We start from the raw sequence: 12386 nt of genomic DNA, 5'->3' as shown, positions 1-12386 counted from the left end.
CTTGCCAGAGCTGTGCATGCTCCATTCCCCATTCCCCACCTCTTCTTCTCTTCTAGAGTTGCTGCTGGGAGCTCCAGCTCAGTGAAATGGACAGAAGGGCAGAGCAAGTGAGTGCACAATGCGGTGATGGCAAAGCAAGTGACATAGGCCTTGGTGACTGGCTCCTGGGGCACTGCAGGAGTTAGGACTGACGTGGGTAATCAGGGGAGCCATTGGTGGATGGGAAGACTGTATCACCCTCCTCTCTCTGCCTCTTGTTTATCGTAAACATACTGGGGGCGAAATGGAGGTGGTGACATTTCTCATCAACGTACCCCTGGAAAACAATTTAGAAAATGACGCAGTAGGAGCCCTACTCATTTCCTCATGAATGTTTCACTTAATACTAAATTTGTGGCATTATACATGTCCCTGTTAAAATTAGTCAAATCTTTCAATCTTAACTTAACTTGGTTTTTCTCTACTTACCTTTAAATCTCTCGGGGAGAACTTAATTTTTACCCCAAGTCTGTGGCCAGGCTTTGCAAAGACTTTTTTTTTTTTTTATTCCTAAACATTTATGCCTTCCCCAGCCCTATAGCCTGCACCCTGGAACATTTTTGTAGCTATTTTCTTTTTATTTTCTCTGCTTAAATACCAGAACCAGCCTCCCTCTTTTCTTCCTTCTTTCTTCTGATGGCTTAGTCCTGTTTTTTTGGATCATCCTTCAATGATCAGCAGAGTTGTTTTTCACCTTCCAAGACTTACTGTTATATCCCCATCCCTAAATTTTCCTGTTATTTTATCCAAATGTTCACTTCCTCTCTCTGGACCTGAAAGCCTTCTGTTGCTTTGAATGGTTTCTCTCCGCACTTCCATCCTAGAGTCTGCTGACAGTTTTAGCATTCTGTCTTTCTACCTACTCTCAACTTGCTTTAGGTTTCTTGGTTTCTGGGTCCCATCTTTTCTTTCTGTATCCTTTCCTTTTTTTCTCTCCTCTCTACTCAGAACTTAGTAACTCCCCAAACTAAATGCCAAGAATAGACAGAATATGATTGTGGGGTGAGCAGTACATTTCAATTTTTTAAAAATTTCTTCATTGCTAGAATACAGGGTTGGTTTGTTTAACTACAGAAATTACAGATAAGGAATTTGGCACATATTTGATTCTGGGCCTTTCCAGAGTTAAGATAATTTTGATACTTCTAAAGGTCTTTAGATGTGTTCTATTATATCAGTCACTTGCTGGGAAGTCAGAAGCTGTATTGGAAAGATGAAGCACAAAATGTGAATAATTTGTTTCATTCAATCTTCCATAAGGAAAGCAAACAAACAAACAAAAAACTAGAAGAGTTTTCATTGGTCTGTAACTCTGTTACTTAGATCTTGGAAAAGGATTTCTGAAATAAAAATGTATTTCTTGAATGCTAACTTTATTCAGGGAGCTGTTTAAAAAGGATTAAATGGCCCAACAGATAGTCCCATTGAAGAACAGCTCTTTTGGAGAGCAAAAAATTACAATTATCTAATTTACTGACTTTTCTCACACGATGGATTTGTCCATTTAGAACATATTGTAACTAATCTGCTTCCATTTAGTGAACTGAAAATTTATCTAAAGTTGTATGTTAATATTATCAGGCCCTGTATGAGGGGCTTTACATATGTTTCCTCTTCGGATCTTATAACAACCCCAGGATACTATGGTCACATCCGTCTTCCAGATGACGAGGCTGGAGAGATTAAGCCTCCTAACCAAGTTTGCATAGCGAGTAATTGGCAGAGTCATGCTGGACCGAGTTCTGACTGCAGGACTTGGGCCCTCGATTAGAGTTTCTTAAACTTTTTAGACTGTGACCACAATTAGAAGTACTTTTTACACTGAGATCCAATATACACACACATGCACACACACAAACCCACAGATTTTCACTAAACAATACATATCCTTATGACATGCTGTACATGCTGTTTTCTAGCCTATACCATAATATTTTTTTTAAGTGCTGGTTGTGATGTACTACATTGATTTTACAACCCACTGATCTGTCATGACCCATAATTTGCCTCTCTTTGAGCTCTCAAAAATGTGACTCTTTAACTCTCTCCCTCAAGCCCACAAACAGCCAAGAACTGGATTCAATTGAACCAGTAATACCAGTAGAAAGTTTGGCTTTTCCCCAGGGGAGATACAATCTGGGTTGGGGTCATTATTCTCTACGATACTGGATTTACTTTCTTTGCCGTGGCATGAAAACATTTGTTAATATGGAGAGTATATTTGGGAAAAGATACTCCATGAACAAGGACAAAGACAATTAACTTCTTGCTCTCATCCATAACTAGTGTCTTGATAGTATTTGGAAACAGTGGTTAGAACAATCGTGGTGACAAGGTAGATCTATAACAGAAAAACTAGCAGTTTGACTCATGTTTTAGAGAAAAAAGATATAATTTCTGTATCACTCATAAAAATGAGGCATTATCAACTTTTTATTAAAAGATCACGTACCTCAGACTAAACCCCACTAAATACTTGGTCATGTCTTCTTTCCTTGGAAATGTTACTTTTTAAAAAAAGTGACTCCACAAAGAATAGGCTTGTTTCTTTGCGTCGTAAGCAATTCCGTGGAGACATCTTTCATTAGATGTCAGGAGCAGTGTTATAATGGGTGGGGATAGGATTTTAAGTACAACGTGGGCAAGAAATGAAAATAAGATGTGATGGGGAGGGAGGGTAATATTCTTTCCACCTTCTTGCTTCGCTCATTTTCTAATATCTTCATGTCCATTGGGATCAGAGATACTTTTATGGCCTCAAATGGGAGAATGTTATACTTCAATTTAAGTCAGAGAGAAGGTACTTTATGAAACCACTTACCTTTCCCTCACCCACAAACAATTAAATTAGATTTTTAAAGCAAGTCTCTGGAAGAAAAAATGGTCAGGGACTCTTTCTAAGCCATAATCCACCATTACAAATCCTTCTATTTATGGTCCCTTGTGTTGTCTGCTTTTTATTTCTTTAAAAATATTTTCTGTGTGCTCTCAATGGCTGCTGATTTCCTAAGGCTGCTAACAAGCTGCGGCTACTCTGTTGGCCTCTGTTATGTCTCTTCTGAAGAAAATATCCTGCAAAATGGAGAAACACATCAACCTTGACTGTGGTCCAAGTAACTAAAACAAGGAAGAAGTTATTCTCTGGGGACTTGGGTAGGGGGAGTGGGAAATCGAGCACAATAGAAATGTGAAAGGAGTGCTCAGCAAAATGAATGTCCCTCTGCTGGTCCAAGAAGTTCACAGACTGTTGGGAACACACAGCATTTGACCTGTGGATGCTTGAAAGGAAAAACGAAAGACTTGTGTTGAGTGATGGATGGTGAAAACAAAGCTGCGTGGTTTGGTAGGGCCAAGGCTGTCGAATCTGGAGAAAATCCCCACTAGACATGGTCTCATCCCTGAGAACCTATGCCAAAAGAGATAGCTGTCTTCTCTGGCCGGGAGCCCCAATGCACAGTTCGGCACCTTCCTTTGCAAGCTTGTGAACATAAGGTACCCATCCAAGAGATTTACTTCTTGTAGATAGATAGGCTGCTTTTAAGGGGCTCCTGGAGCTGGAGCTGCAAAGCAAAGGTGGAGAGCCACAGCTCTGTGAACGTCAGCATTCCCGAGCATACTCCTCCGTCTCCACCCCCAGCAAAAAGTTGTTAATGGTTACATTTATGCTGTTTAAACAGTTCTTTCTTTATTGTTGCCTTGCACTGGACTTGGCTGGAGTCTGTTAGCTCTACTGATCAGAACGAAGAATGGGGCTCCTGGGTTTGATGGTGATGAAGACTTGTGACTTTGTTCTGTGTCATTTCCCCTGTCCTTTCCACTTGGGATGGACGAATTCAGAAGCTTCTTTGCCTTCACTTCTCACTTTCCTGCTGCTACTTTCCCTTCCCTGGCTGCGGCCTTTCCTACCCTTTTCTCTTTGGGCATGTATTCAATGAATGTATTTATTTTTTAATTATGTGAGTAATGTGAAATTAGAGAATATTTACAGGAAAGGAAATTAAAACTCCTCCCAATAGCCCAGACAAAAGTACTATTAATATTATGTACACATATTTTTAAAACTTTTTGTATGCACACATATACATTTGTGCCGTTTTCTTTCTTATAGAAAATGATTGGCTTCAGCTTAGATGGAGTTCAGCAAAGGCGTGTTTATAGGCCAATGCGAAGTTCTGTTTTCAACCCTCATGAGAGCATTGATTTTTTGAAAATATTCCCAACCTTTTAAAATGTTGAACTTAAAAAAATATTTGGGGCTCTGAAGACTTATTATCTCATACTATGTTTCTATTTTATTTTAAAGCAAGGAACTATTTTCATTTCATAAACGTAAAGAAAAATGACAAGTGTGTTCAGATCAGGAGAAGAAAGGAGCCGAGCAGGAAAGATAGGAAGAGAAGGTGGCGGTGGGGGTGAAGACAAGTTGAAGCTGAAAATTGGCACAGGGAGATGAAGCAAGGTTAATGAGGGTTCTGATCAGTTGACAAAGTGTGTGTGTGTGTGTGTGTGTGTGTGTCTGTGTGTTGGAGGGGGAGAGGGCATATCAGATGAGTGGAGATACCTTCATGAGCCAAAGGAATATTTTGGACCTCTCATGTCTGCATTCCCATCCTGAGCCCTTCTGAGATCCTCTCCTCACCATTTTTCCTTGTCCCTGTCATCTGCCCAAGAAAAGTCATAACCTCTAGCTAGAAAAACATTGACCCAGAAGCTCCACTATTAAAAAGTCATCCACATAAATGTTCCTCTGAAATGAGGAGCTACTGCGTATTTTAGTAGGTGTTCTTCTATTAAAAGCTGACAAGTTCATTTATTCTAGCTTTCTTTCTAATTCTTCATTTCTAAAAAAGAGGCACAGATGTAGTGTTCTGTAAGGCTAGGATGGTGACTTTATCTAAAAGGAAAACAACTTTTACTCTCTTGATTATAAAAGTAACATAGGCTTATTATTTTTGAAAAATTCAGACTATCAAAACATGATGAAAAAGGAAAGTCATCTGTTATCTTACCACCCAGAGATAACTTTATTTATTCATTTTTGACATTTTAGGGTGTATTTATATCTGCAGAGAAAAATTCTGGAAACATTTACCTATTAGCTGTAGTTATCTCTGACTAGGTTATAAGGGAGGGACAAAAGCCTGACAGAGATGGGTTTAAGAAATAATGGGAGAAGATGAACTGAAGATGTCATATAAAGACAGCTCTTGCATGGAGTTCGGCTGCAAAGGAAGGAGCAAAGAAATGGGGTTCTAGTGGGCTGGGGAAAGAAGGTCAGGAGAAAGTGGTTTCTGTTTTTTAAAATGATTTTGCATTTATTTATTTATTTATTTTTAGATAGCAGTATTTGCATGTTTGTTTGCTGATGGGAATGATCAGGATAGAATTGCTCGAACATTGTCCTCGAGGGAGATGAGAGAGAAGAGCCTCCATAGGCAAGTGGAGAGCCAGTTTTAGCTAGAACTGGGATAATTCATCTAGTAACTATATTGGTTTATAAGAGTTCTTTATTTATAAAATTTCTTTTGCTTGTCATACATACTGCAAATATTTTCTCTGGTTTGTATTTGAACTCTGTTGTGTTTTTTGGTTTATTTTTCTGTCAGATGTTTTATTTTTATAGTAAAAATGACAAGTTTTTGTTTTGTAGTTTCTAGTTTTTGGCTATTGTATCATGCTTAGAAAAATTTGTTTCCCATCCCAAGTTTTTAAAAGAATTGTACTTATTTATTTCTGGAATTTTAAAAAAAATTACTTTTTACATTCAAACATTTAATTCATCATGAATTTATTTGTCAACTGGATTCTAACTTGATTGGTTTCCAAATAACTTATTAATGTCCCCAAACCATTTTGAATAATTCATCCTTTCCTCATTGCTTTCAAATATTACCTTTATCAAACACTAAATTCCTTGGATCCATTTCTAGAGTATTTATTCTCTTCTTTTGATCAGCCTGGCTCTTTCTGCCAAGTATCAGACTATTTTCTTATAAAATAATGATATATAAAATAATAATAATATTAAAATTATATTCTGTAACTTTATAATCTGTTTAAATATCTGGTAGGAAAGTTTCCCCAGCATTGTACTTAAAAAAAAAATTCTGTTTATTGTCTCTTGTTTATTATTCAAGATAATTTAATATTGTTAATTACAAAAAAAAACCTCTTTATCAATATTTGTTCATTAATTGTGAAAAACCATACTAATGTGAGATGTTATTGATGGAGGAAACTAGGTGTGGAATATACGGGAACTTTCTGTATTATCGTAGAAATTTTTCTATAAATCTTACAACCATTCTAAAGTAATAAACTTATCATTATTATTATTTTCTTTTTTTGGTGACTGGCTGGTAAGGGATCTGAACCCTTGACCTTGTTGTTACCAGAACCATGCTCCAACTGTGAGCTATCCGGCCAGCTCCATTTATTTCTTTTAAAAGTTGTAACTTGAGGGCCGGCCCGTGGCTCACTCGGTAGAGTGCGGTGCTGAGAACACCAAGGCCACGGGTTCGGATCCTGTATAGGGATGGCTGGTTAGCTCACTGGCTGAGCGTGGTGCTGACAACACCAAGTCAAGGGTTAAGATCCCCTTACCGGTCATCTTTTAAAGTAAATAAATAAATAAATAAATAAAAGTTGTAACGGGAATTTTGCAAATGAATTTCATCAAGTTTAAACATTAATTTTGGAAAAGATTGACTTTTGAAAATTTTTGAATCCTGTAAGAACATGACATTTCCCAACATTCTTTCAAGTCTTGCTCTAGGTAAGATGTTCCTATTTAGAATTTCTTCCTTTTCAAGACTTTAACAGTGATGCTTCTGGCCTCAAATTCCCTTTGAAAATGAGTGTGATCCCTTGGAATTTACTTCCAGGTTTTTCCTTTGTTTCTTCACCTTGAATTGCTCATTGTGTTACTATTGGTCAGTCTGGAGGCTGGGCCTGAGGAAGTGATGGATATGCACACACTCCGCACACCTGTAAGTCTCCATTTCAACTGGAGAAGCAGGAGAGATCTTAGTCTTAAGAGTCTAGGATCAAGACTGCTTGATCCTAGGGTTTTAGAGAGGAAAATTTTTATGTAATTGAGCATGATGAGTAAACTTTCTCGGATTCAGGAGTGTATGAGAGCCTTTGAGAACCCAGGCCGAAAAGATCCTGCTCCATCTTTCCCATGTAAGATGCAGGAGCTTCACCTGTCATGTGGATTTGGGACACCCATTTTGGGGATAGAACCAGCAGCAATCTCTGGCCATAGAGCCAAAGCATTGAGAATATAGAACCTAGTGAGATAGGTGAAATTGAGATTCCGATGAGCTAGCACCCCAGTACCAGATGTTTATTGCATGGTCTGATGATGTGGTCTATGAGTACTTTCCTTTAGGTTTTTACTTTCTAAGCTGGATTAGTAAAAGGAGCTTCATCTTCCTCCCTTTTGCTGTGTATGCTCAGAAGCAGAATAATCCTTTGGATTTTAACAATTTGTTATAGTCCCACTGTAAAAGCTGTATTAAATTACACAAAGAAAAGAGAGTGGCTAGATGGCATTACTAATAATAATATGTGCAGAATTGTGAATTTACTCTAAATATTGCCCTTAGTTCGTCGCACTCAGGGAAAGAGTAAATAACTTACTCAGCATTCATGTTGATCTAGAGGTACCTGTGCCAGGTTGCCACGAGCTCTCAATATAGATAATCCAGTATCTACTCATTCTCCAAGTAAAGTCTTATAAGTGGATATGAAAGTGACTCTAAAATTACTCTGACTACAGGGGACTTGGATTTTCATTCATTAAATCTTTAAACCTAAGCATTCTGATGTGACCATTGAGACCTCCTAGAGGCTGTTCCTGGATCTTTTGGCCCAAAGTCCTGTAGGGCTGAATAGTTCAAATCCATCCGTCTCTGGTTCATCTGAGTGCATGGTGAGTGAGTATTTGTGCAGAGGTTTATTGTTTTGTTGCTTTTTGCTTTATTTTGTTGTTGTCCTCTCTTAAGTCCCTTTTATACTGTAACAGTCCCCTCCCTTTTTTCCCTCAGTCTATTGATTTGTTGGAGATAGCAGATCAATAGTCTGGTAGACTGTCCCACAATCTGCATTTGGAAGACTGCATCCTCTTAACTCTGGGTCTCTCTCCTCCATATTTCCTGTAAACAGATACATCTAGAGGCTTGATTAGATTTGGGTTTCTTTTCTTTCCTTTTTCGTTAGGCAAGTGATACTGATGAGTGGTGCTATGTTCAGCCTCTTTTCTTGTGTTTAAACTTTAAGGAAGCACCATTCTTAACATGGTTCCTTCATTCTTTTCCCTCAGAAGTGGCACACTGAACAAGGGGGTGGTGGTTCCCAAGGCTTGCAGCAATGTTTATTGTCAACACCAAAAGGGGTCAGGCATTTAAGCATCTCACGTGTAAGCTCTCAGTATCAAGGATGGAGAGAGAAGAGGGGTTGATGGGTAAATTCCATGTTCTGGATACACAAGAGTTTGAAGTTTCCCCAGGTACTTCCCTTTAATCTGGTTTTCTCTGCAGAGGTGAGAAGACAGGGGTGAAGATGGGGTATGCCCACCTGGCCAATAACTAGAGGTGGGAGAGAGAAATCACAGGCCGAATTGCTTTCTGAATATTCATATTAAATGCTAATTGCCTACAAAGGCTCTTTTTCTTTTCTTTTCCTTTTTTTCTTTTTCTTTTTTTTTTTTTTTTTTACCTCTTCTGTTGATAAGGGATTTCAGGGCAGCTCTGGTTTTCCTCATCTGTAAAACCTCAATTTCTTTTTATTAATCTTCATGTGCCTGTGGAATATCAAAATTAATCATTTCTAAAGAAGCTACTCCTCAAACCTTAAATTTTTTTCTGGGCCAAAACTCAATGTACATGTTTTTAGTGTGAAGAGGTCTCATAATTTGTGTTATATGAGGGACATTTTTCTCTTTCTGCAAACTTTCTAAGGACATGTGTTTATGCATTTTTAAAGCTGTCTAAGAAAAGCAAACTTTCTCAGGATATATTTTATGCATTTTAAAGCTGCTTAAGAAAATATACAGTCCAGGCCACCACCAGAAATGAAATCCACGAGGTGTGTGTCTGCCGATAACTGCTTGTGCTTAGCTTTTTATTTTTCTTTCCAGTTAGAAAGAAAAAAAAAATTTTTTTTTTTGAATTGTGCAGTTTGGACTGCTCTGTCACACATAAGCAGGCCATTTCTATCCATTAGCCTTGTGCTTTCTTTACACCAAAAATAAGTGCTGTGCCTCCAGGCAGAAGCTGAAGGAAGCCGATGAGGGGCTATGTTGAACTTGCCCCTCCTCACTGCCCCCACTCTCTTATCGCCACCCCAATACATTTTTTAAACCTCCAACATGCTTAATTCCATTCATACCCCTGGAGAAAAGAGCTGGGGATCATTCAAGTGCCTTAATGAGAGGAGTGAACCCATTAGGATGGGTAGTTTTGAAGGAAGAACAGCATCACTGGCCTGGATTCAAACTCCAGCTCTGCCACTTGCTGTATGCCTGGATTTGGGCAAATAACTCAATCTCTCTTTAAACCTCAGTGTTCTTTGCTGCAAAATGGGGATAATACTACATAAGCAACAGTTACCATTTATTGAGTGCATACCTCGCACCGAGCATTGTGCTTTACTTAGGCGACCTCATTTGATCCTTCAACAATCTGATGGAGGAGGTGCTGTTATTTTCATTTTATGTGAAGCTGAGGCCAGGGAGGTGAAGTCATTTGTCTAAGGTGATACACCTTAATGACTCCTAGGGTTGTGCTAAGAATTGAAAATATACATTTTATTGATCTCAATCAGCAGGTTCATGAGAAGCATAAAACGAATAATTTTTGTGGTTGTCGGTCACCGATTGCATATAATCATAGACTTTCTAAATTTTTTGTTGGGATAAGGTTACTGAGTGATATTTAATTTTTGCTCCCCACAGAGCTTACCTCTTTGATTTTCAAACAAACCTGTAAAATAGGTTATTAACTTCATTTTACAAATGATGAATCTTGGATGCAGAGAGGATTAGATGACTTACCCATCACCACAGAGAAAATAAGTGGTAGAAGTGGGCCTGGAGGGCCGGCCCGGTGGCGCACTGCTACAGTGTGCCGCTTGGGAGCGCGGTGGCGCTCCCGCCGAGGGTTCGGATCCCACATACAGACCGGTTCCCGCTCACTGGCTGAGCGAGGTACGGGTGCGACACCGAGGGTTGTGATTCCGTTGCTGGTCCCGGTCCGGTACGGGCACGACACTGAGGGTTGCGTCCGTTGCCGGACACGAAAAAAGACAAAAAAAGGAAAGAAAAAAAAAGAAGTGGGCCTGGAACATAGATCTTCAGATGAAGAATCCGTGTTCTTTCATACTAATCTGGAGATAAAGCATCCAGATTAATTTAGCTCTTTCAAATGCATCTGCAAGAAACCAAATAAATCCAGTTCCTTTGGTGTGACAGGCAAAATAATGACCCCCAAAGATATCCAGGTTCATAATTCCTGGAACCTGGCAAAAGGGACTTTGAAAATGTGATTAAGTTAAGGATCTTGAGATGGGGAAATTATCCTGATTGTCCAGGTGGGCCCTACACATAATAACAAGTGTCCTTATAAGAGGAAGGCAGAGGGAGATGTGGCTGCAGGAGAATAGTAGGAGATGTGAAAAAGAAAGCAAGAGGTAGGAGTGATGTGAAGAGGGTGCCGAGGAACACAGGCGTGTTCCAGAAACTGGAAAAGGCAAGGAAAGAAATTCTCCCCTCAGAGCCTTTAGAGGACCAGCCTTTGACTTCAGCCTGGTGATTTTAGACTTCTGATCTCCAGAATTGTAAGAGAATAAATCTGTGTTGTTTTAAACTACCGAATTTGTGGTAATTGTTACAGCAGTCATAGAAAACTAATATACTTGAATCAATGGTACAAATATGGTTTTCTGTCTATAACCTCAATGTTTAAACCTACTTTCAAGTGAGCCAGTGAAATTTCAAGGTCGACCCATTGACACCTGCAGATGAAAACGTGTAGATTTTGCTCTAACAGCATTGGCCATTCCTGCTGTATGAGTATAGTATCCTTTCAAGCTTTCAAGGGTTTGGAAGATTCTACCCAGGTTTCAGAGAATCAGGCACACGCCCACCTCTACTTTGTTGCCCTGTGGGAGGAGAATCAAGATGGAATTTTCCAGTTTACAGCTTAAACTTCACTGCTCAGCCTTGAAAGTAGAAGTTGTACACTGATGGCCTTTAGGCCAGACAAGTTATATTTGACCTGACAGTAATACTTTAAAATTTCAATTATTTGCAAGAATTTAGAACTCAGGTGATCTCAGAAAAATCCAGATTTCTGAGTTTTCTTGGAAAATGGAAAAAATGAACACTGGGTTTATATTGTTGACAGCAGTTGGCTGATAGAGCTGAGTCATGGCTGCCTCTGTTGGGCAGTGGGTGGTGTGACCAGGGTGGCAGTCCCTGCCAGTTCAGTGCTGTTATTTTTCAGGGCCTTCTTCATTTATTTCTCTCACTTACTTGGCTCCTTCAGAAATATTTGAGTTTGTGGTTCTGCTTTAAATAAAAAATAACCAAAGCCATATTCTGATCAGATTAGCAAAGACTTAAAATAACTGCCCCCTGGGCCAATAATCTAGAAACTCATGGAGAATAAGAGAGGTGACAAAAAAGTTGAGAGAGGTAAATGTCTTTGTTTTCAAGAGGAAAAAAAAAACAAAAACCAGTGGATTCTGGAAACCAGATCAGTGAGATTAGCATGAATTCTTGGGAAAGTTATTAATCCAGGTCTTTGGGAGTATGCAGGAAAAGAAATGGAGATCATAAGGAACCAAGGTTGGTTAAGCATATACAAGGCATATGCCTAAGTCCATTTCTTTTTGTGGGAGAATTACCAGTCTGATAGTGGAAGGTCACTAGTATAGTGGATCTTTATTGCAAAAAAACATTGATAGTGATTTTTGATGTCCTTGTGAGCAAGATAGGGAATTATATGCTGAATACTTAAATGAATGATTTGTGCCTAGTTGAACAATAAAACCAAAAGAATTGTCTAAAGTGTCTTTGTCAAGCTGACAAGTGGTTTCCCTGTCTGGAACCATAGCCAGCCTCATTACACCTCACTGTAAATCCCTGTGATCTCCCATGATTATCTTGGCCAACGAGTCATCGAATCCCTTTTCCTTGTCATTCAGCTGAGTCAAGGATCTTATCTTTCAAAAAGGTGTTTACTAGGCAATCAAACAGAAAAACATGAAAAGTTTTCATCAGGCACTAATTTCTTATCCTAAGAAAGTCCAGCCGTCCCCAGGCTAGGATCATGTGCCTTGCT

At 39.0% G+C, this 12386-nt stretch overlaps 1 protein-coding gene across 1 annotated transcript in view; it reads left to right on the top strand.

Annotated features, from left to right (window-relative positions):
• WT1 (Wilms tumor 1) overlaps nucleotides 1-12386 on the top strand; it is a 43311-nt gene that overhangs the window by 17144 nt on the left and 13781 nt on the right. Inside the window, exon 6 of the mRNA XM_008567954.1 lies at nucleotides 57-107. Within this exon, the coding sequence (XP_008566176.1) occupies nucleotides 57-107 (51 nt within the window). The remainder of the gene's footprint in view (nucleotides 1-56; nucleotides 108-12386) is intronic.

The sequence above is a fragment of the Galeopterus variegatus genome, unplaced genomic scaffold, assembly GCF_000696425.1.
Source record: "Galeopterus variegatus unplaced genomic scaffold, G_variegatus-3.0.2 Scaffold359, whole genome shotgun sequence".
In the NCBI taxonomy this organism is placed as follows: domain Eukaryota; kingdom Metazoa; phylum Chordata; class Mammalia; order Dermoptera; family Cynocephalidae; genus Galeopterus; species Galeopterus variegatus.
The sequence above is the reverse complement of the archived record's forward strand: the minus strand, read 5'-3'. Positions and strand labels throughout refer to the sequence as shown.